General features: G+C 42.8%; 1 protein-coding gene across 2 annotated transcripts in view; it reads left to right on the top strand.

Annotated features, from left to right (window-relative positions):
• Positions 1-2,372, top strand: part of bnc2 (basonuclin zinc finger protein 2) — an 88,364-nt gene extending 85,992 nt beyond the window's left edge. The window contains exons 8-10 of one of the 2 annotated variants that reach the window (XM_076091348.1): positions 1,550-1,709; positions 1,809-2,001; positions 2,053-2,372. In XM_076091348.1, coding sequence (XP_075947463.1) covers positions 1,550-1,709; positions 1,809-2,001; positions 2,053-2,372 — 673 coding nt within the window. Of the gene's footprint in view, positions 1-1,549 lie in introns of both variants that reach the window. The other variant, XM_076091347.1, reaches the window with a different exon arrangement.
• The last annotated feature ends 15,742 nt before the right edge of the window (positions 2,373-18,114 follow it).

The raw sequence follows: 18,114 nt of genomic DNA, 5'->3' as shown, positions 1-18,114 counted from the left end.
CAGCATATTTCAGACTATTTCAAAACACTCTGACCTCTCATGGCCAAGCGTCCACACATGTGTTTGACAAGGCCGGGATACAGCGCCACAGACATTGAATCATGACTCCCATATTTTAGCCATAAGTTAACACCACATGGGTGCAACTGTACTATCAAAGGACAAAAAAGAACAAAGGATTTATGAAGTCTTTTTGATCGAAGTCCTGCATGGAAGTAGTATATTTTCTGTTTTTCACACACACACACACACAGACATTCATGCATGTGCATACACACACACACACACACACACACACACATGCAGTGACAGCGGCCAATCGATTTGCCACGCTCTTTCTCCTCAATGCTGACGATGCTTGAGTGGACGGGTTCCTGGTTGCCTGGTTCACAGAAAAGGGTCCCTCAAATGAATGTATTTCTACCTCTTGCAGGACAATGTCGGATAGGGAAGTAAATAATTAAAGGAAAGGGACCCTTTTTGACTGCATCAACCCTGCCACTGCTGGTAAGCTCTACTATCCATTGTGACTCCATTTTTGCCCATCCTGCTCAGGATGACCGTTTTCTTTTGAATTTTTTTTTGAATTTGTTTTACACAGTCGTGCCCTCCCTGCATGGAAACCCCTCACATTAAAGGAACTGAGTGTTTTGCATATTTATTTTCTTATTTGATGTAAGTGCTTACCCGATATGAGAGGAATGGGCCTTGTGTATGTCATACCTGACGCAGGTAATTAGCTGCTTATGTTTTGTTTCTCTGTTATGCAGTTTTTTTTCGTGACATGTGTGCAGTGGGTCCCCTTTTTCTCAGTCTGACTTGGTAACTGCGAAATTAGAGCGAAAAAGGCATCGACTCAGATCTTGTAAGCTCATTTCACCTGCATCTTGTAGCATGGCTTTGTTTGCTAACTGAAATTCTCACTAATTGTATTTTGGCTTAAGCATGGCACTTGTTACTTAGTTTCTTTTATCAGCTGTAGTACATTGTGTGATACAGTTAGCCTTGTGTTTGGGAAAAATGGCCATCTTAATTAAATCCAGGGCTACATAAAGACATGTTCATTGAGGTGCTCGATTAAGCCACCTCCAATAGGGAATGAATGCGATAATGCTGTCAGGGCCTAGTGCTAATATGCTATCCAGTTCCCCTCGATTATCACATTACCACAGCTCGAATCAATTGATAAACTCCCATTCAATATGGTGGAGTATTTAATTGAGTCAGAGTCTATTGGATTTGAGGGCTGTGCAGTGCAGACATGCTGACAGCGGTAAACTCTCTGTGCAATCTTTTTCTGAGGAGAACTGCAGGATGAATTTCTGTTTCTGTGTGACTGTCTGTGTGTACACATTAGTAACAATAATATCTAGTGGTTCTTAAATATTTAATCTTTGTAACCTGGTACCACTTCACAGAATTAAGATAAGTTTACAATATGGAAGTACAAATACATGAGTTTTAACAATGTGGCTATTTGGTATTTGAGAGGCAATCTTAATTCCTCATACACTTGAGCCTTCTGATTTACAACTATGTCTCCCCACAGGCACAGCTCCAACATCAACCTGCACCGCAAACTGCTGACCAAAGAGCTGGACGACATTGTCCTGGACCCCCAACTCCCGCCACTGCCCAAGGACCTGCGAGCCGAGTTACTGGCCAAGATCTACGCCGGGCACCACATGGGCTTGGACCCATATGCCGGGATGGGCATCGGAGGCGCCAGCCTCCGGCCCACTGGCCTGAACCACAATGCCCGTTCCCTGATGAGCAGTGAGTATCCCCACCACCCTCTCAACCATAACCTTAAAAACCACCACACCAACGGCTTCTCCCGGGGCCAGCCAGACGACTACATGGTGTTGGACCTGAGCACCACATCCAGTGTTCAATCCAGCAGCAGTGTCCACTCCTCACATGAGTCAGACGAGGGCAGCGACGAAGGCATGCTATTGGATGACTTGGAGGAGGAGGAGGGAGAAGAGGAGGAGGAGGAGGGCAACAGCGAGGGGGAGGACTGCTCCCAGCATGCCGAGGGGCAGGCTGAAGGAAGGCATCGGGATGAGACTGGAGAACTAAGAGGTGAAGGACATGGTGAGGTGTTGGTACCTTCCTCTTCACCATTCCTCTTTTCGTCCACCGGGGGCAGTAACGGTGGTAGCAGTGGGATCCTTTGCAACATCTGCCATAAAATGTACAGCAACAAAGGAACCCTGCGTGTGCACTACAAGACTGTGCACCTGCGCGAGATGCACAAGTGTAAAATCCCCGGTTGCAACATGGTGTTCAGCTCTGTGCGCAGCCGTAACCGACACTCTCAGAACCCCAACCTCCATAAAAACATCCCCTTCTCTACAATGATAGACTAAATAATGACTTGCTACTCGACCCTGCTGTCAGTCGGCCCACTCCTCCCTTCATTCCTCATCCTTATTCCTCCTCAAATTAGCTTTCTATCCCAGCCCAGGGCCATCAAATACAAGCTAAATGCCTGTATGCCTCCTGCCCATCCTCTGTAAGTCATCGCAAGACATTTCTATGTCCCTCTATAAAATTCATCGACTCTAAATACAGTTTATTATCGTGACCTTTGACTTTTCCTTCTTTGGAGGAACAGGAAGACGCTCTTGCGCATGGAGTTTGCTTTATAACAAAACTCCAGTCGTTTTTTTTTTTCATAAACTCCTCCATCTTTCCTTTCAGACTTCTCCCCACTTTGTTTTTATGTCAATCTCCAAAGAATCTATTCAAACTCTTATTTGTGACTTTGCCTGCAGAAATGATAGTATTGAAAAAAAAAAAAAAAAATAAGAAAATCTTCTTGTTGTATTTGTGTAATGATAGCTTTTAAATGAACCCGTTACAAAAAGCATGACAGCTTCATTTGTAAATAATGTCCCCAAGAGGCTTTTGGTGTAAAAGAGTTGTGTTGATGGTTGTTTGCTTCTTTTTTCTCTCTCGTTATGGTTTTATGTTACAGTCCAGTACAATACTTCCAGCTATAGGCAAGAAAGAGGTAGCATCTTACTAGCTTGACTCATTTATGTTAGCTCCAAAGACACATTTAAACTGAGTCCTAGGAAAAAAAAGAATATCATGTGACTTGTTTTATCTACTTGTTAGATATTCAGAGGTTGCCGGCATGCTTTTTTAGGCTCCTACACTGATATCATTCTCTGTATTTCAATTTTTTTTTGTTTTGTCTGTTATGTTTATGAGCTTTAGTATACAAATTCAGTTTTTGCACTTTGCATCTATACAAGGGGATGTGTAATATTATTATAATGAGGACTTTTGCAATGGTGAGTTTAGGTGTTATTCGGGGTCATTGATGGCTACAGTGCCAAGGTAAATGATAATACCTTCAACATACTTGTGCCAGTTTCTTTTTGCACGTGCTCAGTTTCAAACACAGTTTCACAACAGAAAACGTCTTGCCTCCCTGAACAAAAGCTGAGATCTGCCCACCCCGCTAAACAACGTATTCAGAAAGCGTCTCCAAAGTCTCTTGCCTCAAAACAAAGTATGACTGAACATAAACTGCTGTTTCACAAACACAAAGGAGTCAAGTATTGATAAAGTCTCTCCTCCTCTTTTTGTTTAATTTGTGGACGGTTGCCAGTTATGAACCCGATAATTACTTAAGGAGGTTTAGTGGGGAAATCTGTGTAAAGCATGGCATTATTGTGACATTGTCAAACAAAGTCATCAATGCAAGAACTCATGTTTGTTCTCACAAAAGGCATCTTAATGAAATATGACTGTCCCATAGATTGGAAAAAAACAAGAGATAAAAGAGAAAAAAGATGAAAATAGTCATTCAACTGTGACCAAAAACAAAAGTGCTTAAGAAAAGCTCTTACAGTGTGACACCGTGTACTTAAATCATGCCCCATTGGATTAATATGATGCACTTGAGTCTTAAATCTTTTGCTGTAATATTTTCGGTATCGTTTGCCATTGCTGAGTGTCGGCTACAAATGTACTCTTTGAAAGATGTTGCCATTTTTCTGGCTGTTGTTTGCAGACATTTTGAACATGTCCATGACTGTCTTACGGTACAACTATTTCCAGTAACTGGGCAAAGTAGCCAAGGGAAGGGGTATTTATTGGTGGGTGATGTATCTTCATGGAGATGTTTTTGTCCAGTATAAGAATATTTTTTGTAAAAAGACAAAAAAATAGAGATTGTTCCTCAGTTTGACTTGTTTATCAATGTATTAGCAATGCGTTGTGTTACTATACAGGGAGATCTTCTCTCACTTGACTGGTGCTACACACAGAGGGAAGAATATGCAGTGTTATGTGGTGTGCTGTACAGTCTTCACAACACCTTACATCCATAACAGTGTTGAGTTCCATTTATTTCATACTTAAGCCATTTTGCAATATAGACATGACCTATTCTAGTGTAATATTTCATGTCTTTATTTTTTTAAGACTCCACCTTTATGACACATGCAGTTTTCAGTCCTCTCTTCTCAGAGATAAAGGGAGCGAGACAGAGAGCTGAGGCTGATGGAAAGGTTGCGGAGGTGGAAGGCTGACTAGGGAGGAAAGGATGACAGCAACGATCATTAAAATTGTGCTGCTTCTCCGTTACCTGGAGGCGTCCCTGCCATTCCAGCTTCTTCTGTCTAATAACTCACTTGTCACTTCGTTACACTGCCAGGCTCCAAGGTTGCTGACAAGACTGTGACACAGACAGAAAGAGAATAAGAAGGAACGACATTGTGTGCTCTGAACAATTAAATTTGACCCATTCGTTTTAGTTGAATCCAATTCATCTATTCCTTTTCTATGTGTGCTTATTCTTATTCAGGGTCACTGATAATTCAATTCCTTTCTCTCGCTCTGTTTTTCTCTTTGTCTGTCAGAGCGCAGTCATTTAACAACCGCCTTACCCATTTCTTCAACCCGCCACTCACTTACCACCTCCACACCCCACAGCGCAGGTCCTACAGGGACACACACTAATAGTGTATGCTTAAGTTCACCGGACGGCCACGGCGTAGGAAAAAGGGATGGGTAATTGCCTGTTTATCCCAAGTGAAGGGAAAATTGAGTACAGGAACCCCTGCCTTCTCCCAGGAGTGGGTTTCACTGAGGCGCTTGCTGCCTCATTCATTCATTCAATCCCCCCGGCCCTCGCTCTGGCAGAAAAAAAAAAAAAAGTGCTACTCCAGGAACCCTGCTGACAGCTGTCTCTCTAACACACAACCATACAAACACACGTGCACACAGAGGAGAGTGGCGCACACTCACACATGCTTCCTACTTACGGGCCAGAAAGATGACAAGAACAAGATGACTTGTTAACCTCTAGCGGTGGAGGAGATGGGGGCAGAGGAATATTCTCGCCACAGGAAATGAAACTCTTGCATTAACATTATAGCTGCCGCTGCCACTACAGAGAAAGCTAATATTCTATTATGAAGAATGATGTGAGCTAGCGCTGAGTCAGGAATGGAAAGTCTAATGCTTTTTTAATTATTATTTCAATTTAAATATCCAACCGATAATTATTGGAGACGTTTTACCGAGAGAGGACAATGTTTGATTAAGAAAATCTAATAAAAAAAGCCAGCAAGCTTTTTGATTTGGACTCTATAGAATTAGAGGAGCTGTACGTACCTGACATATCAAATGCTATCTTAATGTAAGTGTGCTCTGCCCTATTAACCTCAGCTTCGATGCCTTTCTTGATTTGAGAAAAGTTTTTCAGACTCAGCTTTTCACACTCTTTTCTGTGTTCTGTTCCTTGCTGCCCATTTCTCAAGTAGCAGCTGCAGTGCACGACCTCTGTCTGTGTACTTGTGTGTGCTAGGCTGAAAACTGAATACCATAGAAGAGATTACAGCCCCCTTCTCCCACCTCCTACGGGCTCCTTACGAGTCCTGCATGGTGTTGGTGATGCCAGCAGAGCTCAAGAGCTGCAAAAGGCTGAAAACAGAGCTGAGAACACATGCGAACCTCTGGGAGACGGGGAGACTGACGGCAAGAGAGAGAGAGAGAGAGAGAGAGAGAGAGAAGGGAGAGACTGTGGAAAGTGGTCTGGCTGGAGCCTTGCGGCAGTCACTTAACAAGGCAGGGGAGAAAGAGAGGTACACAGGGAGAGGAGAGAGCAAGAGAGCAGCAGGGCCAGGACTCCCCAGGAGTCATCGCCAGCTTCGTCTAGATTGCCTGACGGAGCGCGATCGAGCCACCCCTCACATTTGCACCCCTCTCCCCTACACTCTCCTCTCCTCTGAGAAATGACCACCAATTCTCCCCCCCCCCCCCCCCCCCCCCCCCCCCCCCTCTCCTTTGAGAAAGCCCCCAATCCAATCTTTGTCTTTCTCACTTCTCCAAGCACATGGGCCCAGGTGCATTCTGCTACCTAGTGACTGGGCTGTGGATCCGCAAGAACACGTCACTCAGAGCGCCTCATTGGCCCAGACCACTGGAGTGAATCTTTAATATTTGATCAGAGCGTCAGGCATCAATTATTCTGTAATTCTACATGGCACACAGTGGGAGACGTGGATGGCAAAACGGCTGAAGCAGCTGACCTGTTAATCACGGTCCGTTTTGTTCATGTCACGGATGGAGTGAGTACAATATAGGTGTAAGCGGAGAGGATGAGAGGTGACCCCGCATGCAAACTGTCCAGTTAATGTAGCTCATGGAACAAAGCGGGATTCAAATGTTTGATGGGACATCATAAGAAATATGCAGATAGAAGAAAAATACACATATTTGTATAGATGCTTCAGTCTCATGTGAAATGTTCTAAAAAAAAACATACCCTCAATAATTTGAACTGGAACCTGTGAAATATCGAGAATGAATTCATTTAATGTTTTCCATTGTGCCAATTATATTTCATAGTCTTATAGTATAAATAAGCTTGAAGACCTAGTGAATTTTGATTTATGTTTTCACTTGTGTTTTTGTGTATACAATGCATTTGCGTCTTAAAAAGCCTGTGTTAAGGCACTGGCACTCGACAGCGTTGCATGGCTACATCGTCGCACTGCAAAGAATGAACAGAGCAGAGGAGCTTGCGTCAAAATGGTGATTTGGAAGCCTCATGAATACTGTATGTACCTAAACAGGTGTTTCCCATTTGCAGACAGGACGGAAAAAAATGGTCCTCTTTTTAAAAGACTCTTGTTTCTTTCTTTTCTTTCTTTTTTTTTTGCCTTTCTTGTATTTGTTTCTGTATTATAACTGTCTATGGTTTTTGCATAAAATGCATAAGGGTTTTGGGATGTAAATGGAATTTTATTCATATTTTGTCCAAATACCTCTTGTAATTTGTATCAGAATTCTTGTACAATTTTTATATTAAAGATTTATCAGTCACTGGCACTTTGTCATCGCAATTGTATTCAAATTCTGTTATATTTAATTTTATTAGAGCAGCTTGAAAAGACACCCTTCTCCATAATGTAGAAAAAAAAATGCAGAGCCCCGAAACTATGTGTCAATCAAGCCATTTTAACAAGACACTGATTTCAGCAGGTTTTACCCGGCTCTTAATTGCTCTATGATAAAAAAAATCACAAGGGAAAAGGCTATCTTGACCAATTAGTGGACGATTAGATTAATAGAGTTATTAAAAGATGTACTGGCATGAGGAGAAGGTGCTGCTGGTCTTAGCAAATTAGTAAGATGGTCACTGACAGAGGGAAACAAAGGACATACAGCATCATATGCTGAAATTAAATTAAATACCCTTGTGAAGCAACTATGTTATGGGAAGACACGTACACTAAAAGTACTTAAAACTGGCTTAATTCTTTTGGTCGAACTAAAAAAAAGCAATGAACAACCCTTTCATCCCTTTATTAACGAGATCTAGCAAACCATCAACAATTTCATTTATGACTCCACATGAAATGAAGAATATTAACATCTATGAATATTAACGTCAGTCAAAGGGAAAAAAAACAGCGTAACAATAGAAGAACAAAGTGACACCGCAGACAGAGATTGACAACGACAACGGACAAATGCAGGGTCCTTTTGCAAAAGCGACCTGTGCTGACATCATTTGCTGTGACTGGGGGTCAAATTACAAATTGATATGAGCTCCAGCAGGGATGTCATGTTTGCTCTGGTAACCAACAGGAACATAATGCCTCCTCCCTCCCCTCTGTGAATAGGAAGGAGTGACACAGGCCTTGTTGACCTTGAATTAGACACCATTCCTCTTTGTCACACGCCAGTTCCTTGATCCTGTCATTGTTGATAACTACGCAACACATGCACACACACACACACACACACACACGCACACACACACACACACACTAGATTTCAGAAATATAGCGCTAGATGGTATTGATTATATGCAGAGTTAGTAAAGGATACTCCCCCCACTTTTCACAGATATCCTCAGCCACCCATCTTCAACACACACAGACACACACACACACACACTCCCTTTCTTGGCGACGACCTCCCACCAGGGAGGTGGTGGGCGCTGTCCGCCGCAAAGATGACCTCCCCGCTACGGTGTATGTTTCTGGCGGCGGCAAGCCATCGATTGGCCTGACAAGCACGCTAGCCCTCGGCTGACCTTTGAGAAGCAGAGCTCTTTGCAGTGTGTGTACGTACAGACAAACAGACAGACGGGGCGAGCTTTGTTGTGTCTGAACTGGAAAGGGTGCTGCCAAAGGGGGGGGGGGGGGTGGGGGGGTAGAGAGGTTGACAGGGCAAAGATGTCCATCAGTCCATCTGTCTATCTGGCCTTAGAGTCAGTCCATTGAAGAGTCTGCATCAGTCAATGATGTGCTGGGTTTAAATGTTATATTTCAGAAATAGGTTTCCAACGCAACGAAGCAAATTGTGTTAAGTGTGGTTGACTTACGATAAGATACCACATTTGTTATTTGAGCATTGTAAACCTGTGGCTACCAGAGAAAAAGACAAATCATTAGCTCACATTCACCTTCACATTTAGGGGAAAGTATAGGACATAGCTCTCGTTTCCAGCCACAAGCAGCAGTGAAACTCAAGCGAGGCTGCATGTTACAGAGGTTATCTTAAAAATTCAAATGAAAGTCAATAGTGCCTGCAAAGCATTTATGGCTGTAAATGTCGTCACGTATCATGTACTGTCCCCTCTGCAGCTCAACAGAATTGCATGTCTTTTCACTGTGGCAGGAAGTCAGTACTGTCAGAAAGAACCAATTCCACTACAGACAGAACATGCAATGTCATGCAGTTGAAGAAAAATCAAGCCGTAAAAGTGAAAGTGCTAACTAAACTAGGCAGACACAGAGAAAGAAGGCCAACCTAAAAGCCTGTAATTACACACACTCTACAGAAAAAATATGGTCTAATTGGTATCTATTTTGTTATTAGTTTATAATTTTATGAGAATCCTGCACAGGCAGAAGCAACATCAGCTGCTGTCATTCTCTTTTGTGTGTGTGTGTGTGTGTGTGTGTATATATATATATATATATATATATATATATATACATATATATATATAGATAACTTTAAAAAATCCCTATCCCTTCAAGCAACAAATCACGTTCTGAAAAACTTGTTTTAATCTATGAGCCATATCAATAGTAGAGTGAAGAACGTATAAAGTAGTGACCACATCAACCAGACAGTATTGCAGCACTCTGCTATACTTCACCGTGTCAATCTCTCAAGGCTCAAAAAGGTCAGTTTGTGTTTCTGTATGAAATTATCAGTCAAAACAGAGAAGTATGTGCAGGTCATACAAATACAGACCAATAATTCTGTAAGTGAGCTATATACAATATACTAACATTAATACATGTGATTTCTGTATTTTGTTTTCTTCCAACATGTGAAGTGTATCGTCAGAAAAATCACTCAAATATACCCACAAGAATATATCCACTATCGTCAATGCACTGAAAGCAAAAATCAATTTTCATTGAGGGCTAATTGATTGTGATTGCACACTATAATTAAAGGTAAATTACCAGAATTTAAGGGGAAAGAGCAGTAAAGATTTTTATATTCCACTACTTTATCTTAGAGCTACTAAATTTAAATATTCACATTTAACAATGAAGAGAGTCATTTCTCTCAACTTTTTGAAGGGTGCAATTCATAATTATACTAAAAGAGACTGGATGACTGTGAGCAGAAGCACTTATTAATTGCTCGCGCATTTGCTCAGGAAATGTGGGGTTAAAGGGAATAAAATAGATGGTCACTCCTGAATTCTTATAAAAACTCATCTGTGGTAACATGAGCCACATAGGATGGACCACATACACATATAAGACTTTTTACTGGGGCCTTATTGATTTGGTTCTACACCAGTGAGGCCTGCAATGCTGGCTAATGCTATTGACGAGCCATCAGTCTTGTCCAGAAGTGTGGAGGCATGCAGCTCTTTTTCCAAGACCAACCAAGGAAGGAGAGAGGAAGAGGAGAAAAGAAAGAGAGGGGAAAAACATCAATGGACAGTGATGGAGAGTAGGGAGGAGTGCGAAGATGCAAGCACAGCAGACAGACTCAGACCCCTGTCCATGGTTTGGGAACACTAAATTAGAAAAAAGACAAAAGGGATGAGAGAGGGAGAAACTGTAAACAGCTGCATCGATCCAACTAGTGTTGGGCAAATCAAACCATTACAGCCAGAGTCTCATGCCCCGGAGTTGAGGGAGATAGTGTGAATATCTATACACTGCCCTGGTGAGGAGAAAAGTTTGCACCAGCACACGCTGGATCGCTTTTAAAATTGTTGGACTTACTAACTCTTTAGTTTGCTTCACCCGCTAAATAACAAGGTGGAAGTGCAGCAGGATAGGAAGGGGTTAACTCCGGCGAGGGTGGAAGAGAGGATGAAAAAAGCCCTCTGGCAACCCAGGGACAGAGGGAACGCTGAACTCATCACAAACCCCTCTCCTGGCGTCCGCCAGCACATAATGACCCCAACAAGACGGGAATCCCTTTTAATTAAAGTGAAGGGAGATCAGTTAAGCAGATGGTTGCCGACAAATATTAGGGGAAATAGAATGTTTAATGGTCTGTGCACTTATCGCAGGCTATTTTCCACACCCAGCCCCAAACTGATAAACAGGACAGAGCCTTGTTAATCAACCTTACAACCTTTAAAGCCCAAGATAAGAGAATAATTCGGGATCTCTGTAAATTAGCTTGAGATGTGGCTAAGACTCTGGCCCCTCGCGTACTCAGGGCCAGACTGCCGAGGAGGGAGAAGAATTTCTATCAGTGTAATAGCCTTGCGCCGTGGTGAAGAAGTTTGGGGGGAAAAGTACTATTTCTAGGGGATAAAGATGTTTTTTTCCGGTGTTTTCCTGAGTTTTTTATTCCCCTTGTGGTTTGACCCTCTTGCCACCACCCCACTGCGCTCTTATCAGTGACACAAGAGAGTCACCCGCCTCCGTGGAAATAATCTAAACAGAGAGGCGGGGAATCGGCAGCCCGAGCCGGTGGCCTGTGTGAGCAGGTTAACGGGCCCTCACCCCTCTCAGTCAGACACAGGTGGGGGTGGCCTGTGTTTATTTTGCAGATGATGGATTGAAGAGGAAGGGATTATCGACAACAGAAGCAGCCCTTTGAGAACACTAGCAGGTACTATTTTGCTATAAAAAGCCTGAAAGGAAAAGTTTTTCTTTAGATAGCATACTGCAGCTTTTTCAATATTTCATGTGGTTCAAGGCTGATGATATTAATTTGTTACTCTAATTACATCTAGTACATTAACCATGGTTTCGCATTTTGCCTCAAACTCAAATTATATTAATTAAAAATTGTAATCAGACCCAGAACACTTTTTGTGTCCAGGAAAACAATAATAGACCAAAATCTCTAGTTAACACACATTGGTCAAAGATGAGAATCAGCTTGTTTTTTTATGTGATGAAATAATAATGTTTAACACCACAGTGGTGGAGGTGTTTCATTTTTCTGGGACATGCTTTGAGTATTGCAGCATGACTTGCTGCCTTTGGTAAATTCAAAAACGTTTAATATCAATATTTCACATATGTGCTACAACAGCTGTGCAGTAATTATATCAACATGTCAAACAACACACATTTATTGTTTTGCTCTCATTTTAATCTACACATGTGCTTATTGAATTTATGTAACTGGCAAAGCTAAATCAAGTGTGTCCACTTCTCAGCATTCCACAGAAACCACTGATCTTGTCTTTCAATACTGTTTCTTTAGTTCATTAGAGGTTTATACTGTATGTTGTGACCACACTGATACAAACAATAAAATAAAATATCCTGCAATAAACTGAGACAATTTACATAACTTATACTGTCCTCAGTGACCGTAGACTTTTCACCAATGCAAATTTCCCCTCCAGTATATTTTACCTTTTCGTAAATGAAAAACACATTGGCTGAACTCGACTCCACCTCTTCCCACCCCCATCTTTTTCTTTTCTTCTTTAAAAAAAAAAAAATCACACACAGCAGAACCATACTTCATTTAGCGAGCGTTCAGAGCATTTAGTTTTTTATTTGTTTTGTTTTTACCAGTTAAGCTTTGTAGCTGGTCTCAGCTCTGTTGTTTCCTTCCTGGCCCCTTGGAAAAGGGACACTGGATTGAAGGTAATTGCGTAGACAAATGCAGACATTTATCAGTGCTTGTGGTTTGGGACCTTAAATGGTCCTGCTGACAATTTTCCCTTACAGTAGGCCACTGTGGAGCTGGCAGGTTCTGTTCGGAGCCCCAACGCTGGGCTTGAAGGCTCAGAGTGCTGCCATATGTTGGACCTCACCGGTGCCAGCAGCAAATGTGCTGAACAACGAGACTCAAACCATGAACTCCGTGCCTTGGCAGAGGGGGGGTGCACGGGCTACTTGCAGGAGTGAAGAAATATGCAGTTCACAAAAAAAGGATTACGTATGAAAGTATGTGTTTTTGTGTGTCCAACCAGTCTGTCTACCTGTCTATTTGTCTGTCCAATGTCAGATTGAGAACATATTGCATCCCACTGTTTCTTCAACACACACATGCATATTAGTCTGAATAGCCATGGAGAACATCCCAGATTGCAATGGGTCACACCTGGTTATGCTTCTCCCCTGTCTCCCCTCTCGCTCCACTCCCCGGTTCCCACACCGGCGGCATCTGGAACCTATTGGCGGCAGAGTCACACCGAGCCATAAAGCCCTCAAAGGCTCACAAGCGCACTAGGGGTAGAACGTCAAACAATGTTGGCCCAACAAGCTGCCAACAGACACAATGCATCTTGAACCTGAACAAACCCCACTGCTCATTTTTTATCCTCTCCGTCTCTCTGTATGTCTCCCTGAACTATTCCTCTCTCTCACAAACACCACCTGGGAATGAGTCGAGGGAGAATTTTTACATTTTTACCCCTAAATGGAATTGGTACTGATGCTGAGGGAGCTAAATGCGGCTCAGGCGACTGAGACCGTGGAGAAACAGATACTGATGAGGCCAGAAACTGGCTGTCAAAATAGCTTGTAGCAGAAACACAACACTAACAGTGCATCCAGATCTTGGTGTATTTAAACAGGCTCTGGCTGGATCTGTTTAAGGTTTTAATCAAATGGTCTGTTTAGCCACCATGCTCTGCCCACAGTGTCACCAAAGGGTTAATGACCACTTATGCCACCCGACAGATAATGTGATCTGTCCTGGATAGGATCTCAGGAGTGCGAGCGAGACCCTTTGTCACACGGCCATCCTTTTAGACATGAGAGGAGCGGGGTGGGGGTCATTCCGTCACAGCCTTGTAATGCTCTTATCGATTCTCCATATCTGTTACGGAGGCTGGGAAGCACGTCCCAAATTCGATATGCTTTTAATAGGGGCCAAGTTCTTCAAACAACACAGTGCCGATCAAAACGGAAAAAATCTGAAAACATGACAGCAGCAAGAACAAAGCTTTTGCAATTGTGCAATTATATAATACTGAAGTATGTTATGTGTAGTTTGTCTGGCAGATCCCTTACATGCTTTATATATTGCCTTCTTTCTCCCAGCCATCTCTCCCCTTTTTGATTTCTATGGCATAAAAATGTTGGCCCAGTGTTTGAGCACAAAAGTCTGTGTTGGAGCTCTTTCAAACCAGCTTTTTATTGCAAACAAATGTTGCCTTTGATACTGGCTACAATGAGTGATACTTCACTGTTTGTTTGTGCTGGAGGTGAAAATGAGTTGCTAACATTTGGAAGGGAAAGCTTGTGAAATATAACGCAGCAACAACAACACACACACACACAGAGAAAAAAAATGGCACTCTTTAATGTCGTGCAGGAGCCTGCAATGTTTTTCCACTCATTAGAGGGACTTTGAAGTGTGTGTCTGAAACTTAAGCTTGGGAAACCTGACAGAGACAAGATTGCGGTGCGCACGTTCTTCTCCAAGAACACCGCGACTCAAGGTAACATATCCACATCCTATTAGTTTGTGGTAAACTTACCAATTGGATGCAGACAGACTGTGGTATTAGGCAGTACAGAATTTGATCATGTTGCCCATAGTATAAAATAGAGTAGGTGTACATGGTGAGATAACTACAGCTCTGTCAAATTAAATTTCACCTCATGACTATTACCACTACAGCATTATCAAAAAAAAAAAAAAAATTCTCACACAAGATTTTGTGTGAGAAGCAATATAAGTGCTTTGCTGGGCTCACGTCGTAAGGACTCCAGTGAGGGGTGGTGCAAAGTCTTGCCTCTTCACTGTCAGACCCTAGGGTGCTGTCTAAATTAACTGGGACGAGTGGATTGTTAGAGGGATGACCCTTTCCCTATTCATCCGGTTCTTCCTCCACACACACACACACACACACACACACACACACACACACACACACACACTTCATCACACATACACACTCTGAACGTCAACCGCTAATCCTCAATAAATCTGATAAGCCGCCCTGGTGGCTTCTGTGGCCAATCCGCACAGAGAACAACAAGGCCGGTATCAGGAAGCGGCAAAGCCCTCGTCAAGCGGGACTCCAAAGTACTCTGAAGGGCCGTACTCGCACCCCTGAAAGTTGGCCCGTCTCTCAGCTCTCCCTTACCCCACCCCAGCTCCTACCCACCACCCCCACGCCTGGGTGATGTCATTATTGAAGTCTTTGGCGTGCTATCCGAGGAGTAAGTTACCACTGACAGGTTCAGAGCCTAGCTGGCTCACCCATGAGGATTCATGACTTTGAAGCTATTGCCCTTAAGCTGCAAATTATTCTTTTCAGGCTCTCTCTGCTCTACCTACGGCTTTAATCCACACCCTCCTTCTCCTCACTGCACTACTACTGCTCCACCAGACTGCACCCACTAGCCTGAACACACACACAAGTATTTTAGATAGTGGTAGAGAGATACGGACACAGAGAGAGAGAGCGAGAGAGAGCGAGCGAGAGAGATAGAGAGGGAAGGCAAACACATGCTCACTTGCTTTCCTAGATATCTGGAAACACATACTTTATTGAATAGCCTCATCCCCCCTCCTCAGCACAGTAAAGTTAATAACACCAGCAGGGCAGAGCAGTACCAGGCTCCAGCAGCACCGGCAAAGATCCTCTTAGCCGCAGCCCATCCATTCCTCACTCCCTTCATCAGCACTTAGTGGACATCTGTGCAGTGCCAGCCCTCTCCATATGCCACGGCGGTCAGAAGACAAACGACCATGTCAGTGCAGTGGCACGCCTGTATGTCTGATGCCACGCAGGGGTGCAGAGTGGGTGTGGTGAGGGACAGAGGCAGGAAGAAGGCCAGGCCCAGTTAGGAATGGGCTGGGTGTGCAAAGCAAAGCAGCCAGCACACAGGGAAAGGGGCTATAAGTTATCTAAACTGTAGACACATGAAATACCAAAACTAAGAAATGACTCATGTGGTCAATGAGGCCTGCGTGGAAAACAAAGAAAAGCACCTTGAACACTTGCAGTCTGCGGGCCATGGAGCTGGTTTTGCTTGTAATGGCCCATTAACTTAGCACATACAGTGCGTTATATTATTGCATGTTAACCTCTTCCAAAAGCACATCATAATTTATTTTGATTAATTATCTACCTTCTGGTCAGTTTCAACTTGCCACCTATCCATCCATGTTTTATACACTCTTATTCTGCGCATGGTTCTGTGGGTTGGAGCCTATTCCAGCAGAAACCGGGCAGCCAGTGGTTTCCATTCATTTTGCTATGTTGATCAAATGAACTAGTACAGACTAAAGTGTATTAAGTACTACATGGTATTACAAAGTAAACAGAGCATTATTTATTACTTGATATGTTTAGTTTAGTGTTTTATTGTAGGTGCATTACCACATAGGTATTAGAGTCAGCCTAATATTCACAACCTTTGTAATGAAGCCTAACTGGGTTTCTGGAGCCCAATATCCATATGAGCTTAAAGAAACAACATACTAAGTGGGACATCTCACAGATGAAAAATCAACTTGTCAGTTATCTCGGATGGACAAACTATATAATGGTGACGCTGGTTACAAATTACCTTAAACCGTGATGTCATTTTTTTAGCTTGCCATCACACCAAAATTGATATATCTCCATTAAGCTAATATTTGTCAACTAAATTGATTTGTTTACTGTGTTCCGTAGGTGGCATGGCTTTCCGACGAAATAGCACATGAATGTAAAGCACTTCAACACATTTCTCTCAAATACCTGCATGTTGGTGCATCAATGAACACCTTACCAAGAGATTTTTCCTCGCTTACAAGTACGCTAAAATAGAATGATGATTACCGCAAGTTGTTCACTGTGATAGATTACCTGCCCCAAGTCTCTGCAGGTCGACTTTCATATTTTAGTGAAAACAAACAGTCTGACTGGACAGAGTGGTACTGTACTATTAAAACGATGAACTCCACTGGCCCTGGCAATAAGGCTGGTAGGTTACTTTAACATAAAAATGACCTTGGGACCAAAATGTTATATCATGACACAATCACAATGGGATCTTGGAGAGAAGCTTTCCCTCAGATAATAATGTGGAGCTGACAATACTAAAAAACATGTGTTATACAGCACATACGGGCTAGCATACCTTTACAATAAATCAGCAAAGTTGTCCGAAAGATTTCATAGTGCAAAGAATGATCCATATGCTTTCCACTGCAAAATTACCGTGATGAAATGGATTTGACTGAAAGGTGACTATAATAATTCAGGAACACAGGAGGTTAAACTTGTCATACTTGAAACCCAAGGCTTGAGTTTCAGATGTAACGCTATGACTCACATATCACCCTCGTGCTCCAAAAGCAAAAATCTGTGTCCAGCCCAGGTTGAAGGGAGAGGGATTGGAGGTGGGGGGGGGGGGGGAGATGAGAGAAGGTGTGTGTAGAAAAGTAGGGGAGGAATCGCAGTATTCCCTGGGTAACGGGCTCTGGCGAAGGAACTGAGAGGTGTTTTGGCTTGTGTTGCATTCGGGGAGAGAGCAGCGTCTCCCAGAAGGAGGCTATAAAAAGACAAAGGAGGCAGGAGGCCATGTGGAGAGACTGTTGAAAGGGAGCAAACACCCACTCCATAATCCCACCACTGCCACCATCACCACCACTGGGGATGAAACGCACACTAAAAATTGAAATCACATAAACACTAAATTGCTTTTACAAAAACAGATACATATTCACCCAAATACAGCAACACTTGAGTTCAAGTTTAAACTTTAACGGTCCGAGTGGATAATTTGTTTTGTAGCATGTATTAAACACAGCAACACGTCAAGTACAAAAGACAGCCGTAACAAACAACAGACTGACATGCCAATGCCAGTGCTGATGGAGAGTGCCAGTTACATGTGTGAAAGATCAGTATCGCAAAAGGGGAACTGGAGATGTGGCTACACACAATGGTCTCAGGAGGCAACAAGGCTTGTACACATTCAGTACTCAAAACCAAACAAACCCTTAGGCATGAAGTCACATCGGACAGGTCGATAGACATGGACGCAAATATACAAGAACAAATACGTACAGAACACATGGTTACACAGACGGAGCTTTGATGCTCTCCTCCTGCAGAACCCCAAATATCTAAGCTATGAGGTAACACTGGCTGGTTTTTGTGAACAATGAATAAAAAAATGTAAGTTTGAAGTCCTGATGCAATAGAAATAAAAATCAAATGAATCCAAA

Source organism: Anarhichas minor, unplaced genomic scaffold (genome assembly GCF_050575085.1).
Source record: "Anarhichas minor isolate MPS153535 unplaced genomic scaffold, ASM5057508v1 ptg000014l, whole genome shotgun sequence".
In the NCBI taxonomy this organism is placed as follows: Eukaryota; Metazoa; Chordata; class Actinopteri; order Perciformes; family Anarhichadidae; genus Anarhichas; species Anarhichas minor.
The sequence above is the reverse complement of the archived record's forward strand: the minus strand, read 5'-3'. Positions and strand labels throughout refer to the sequence as shown.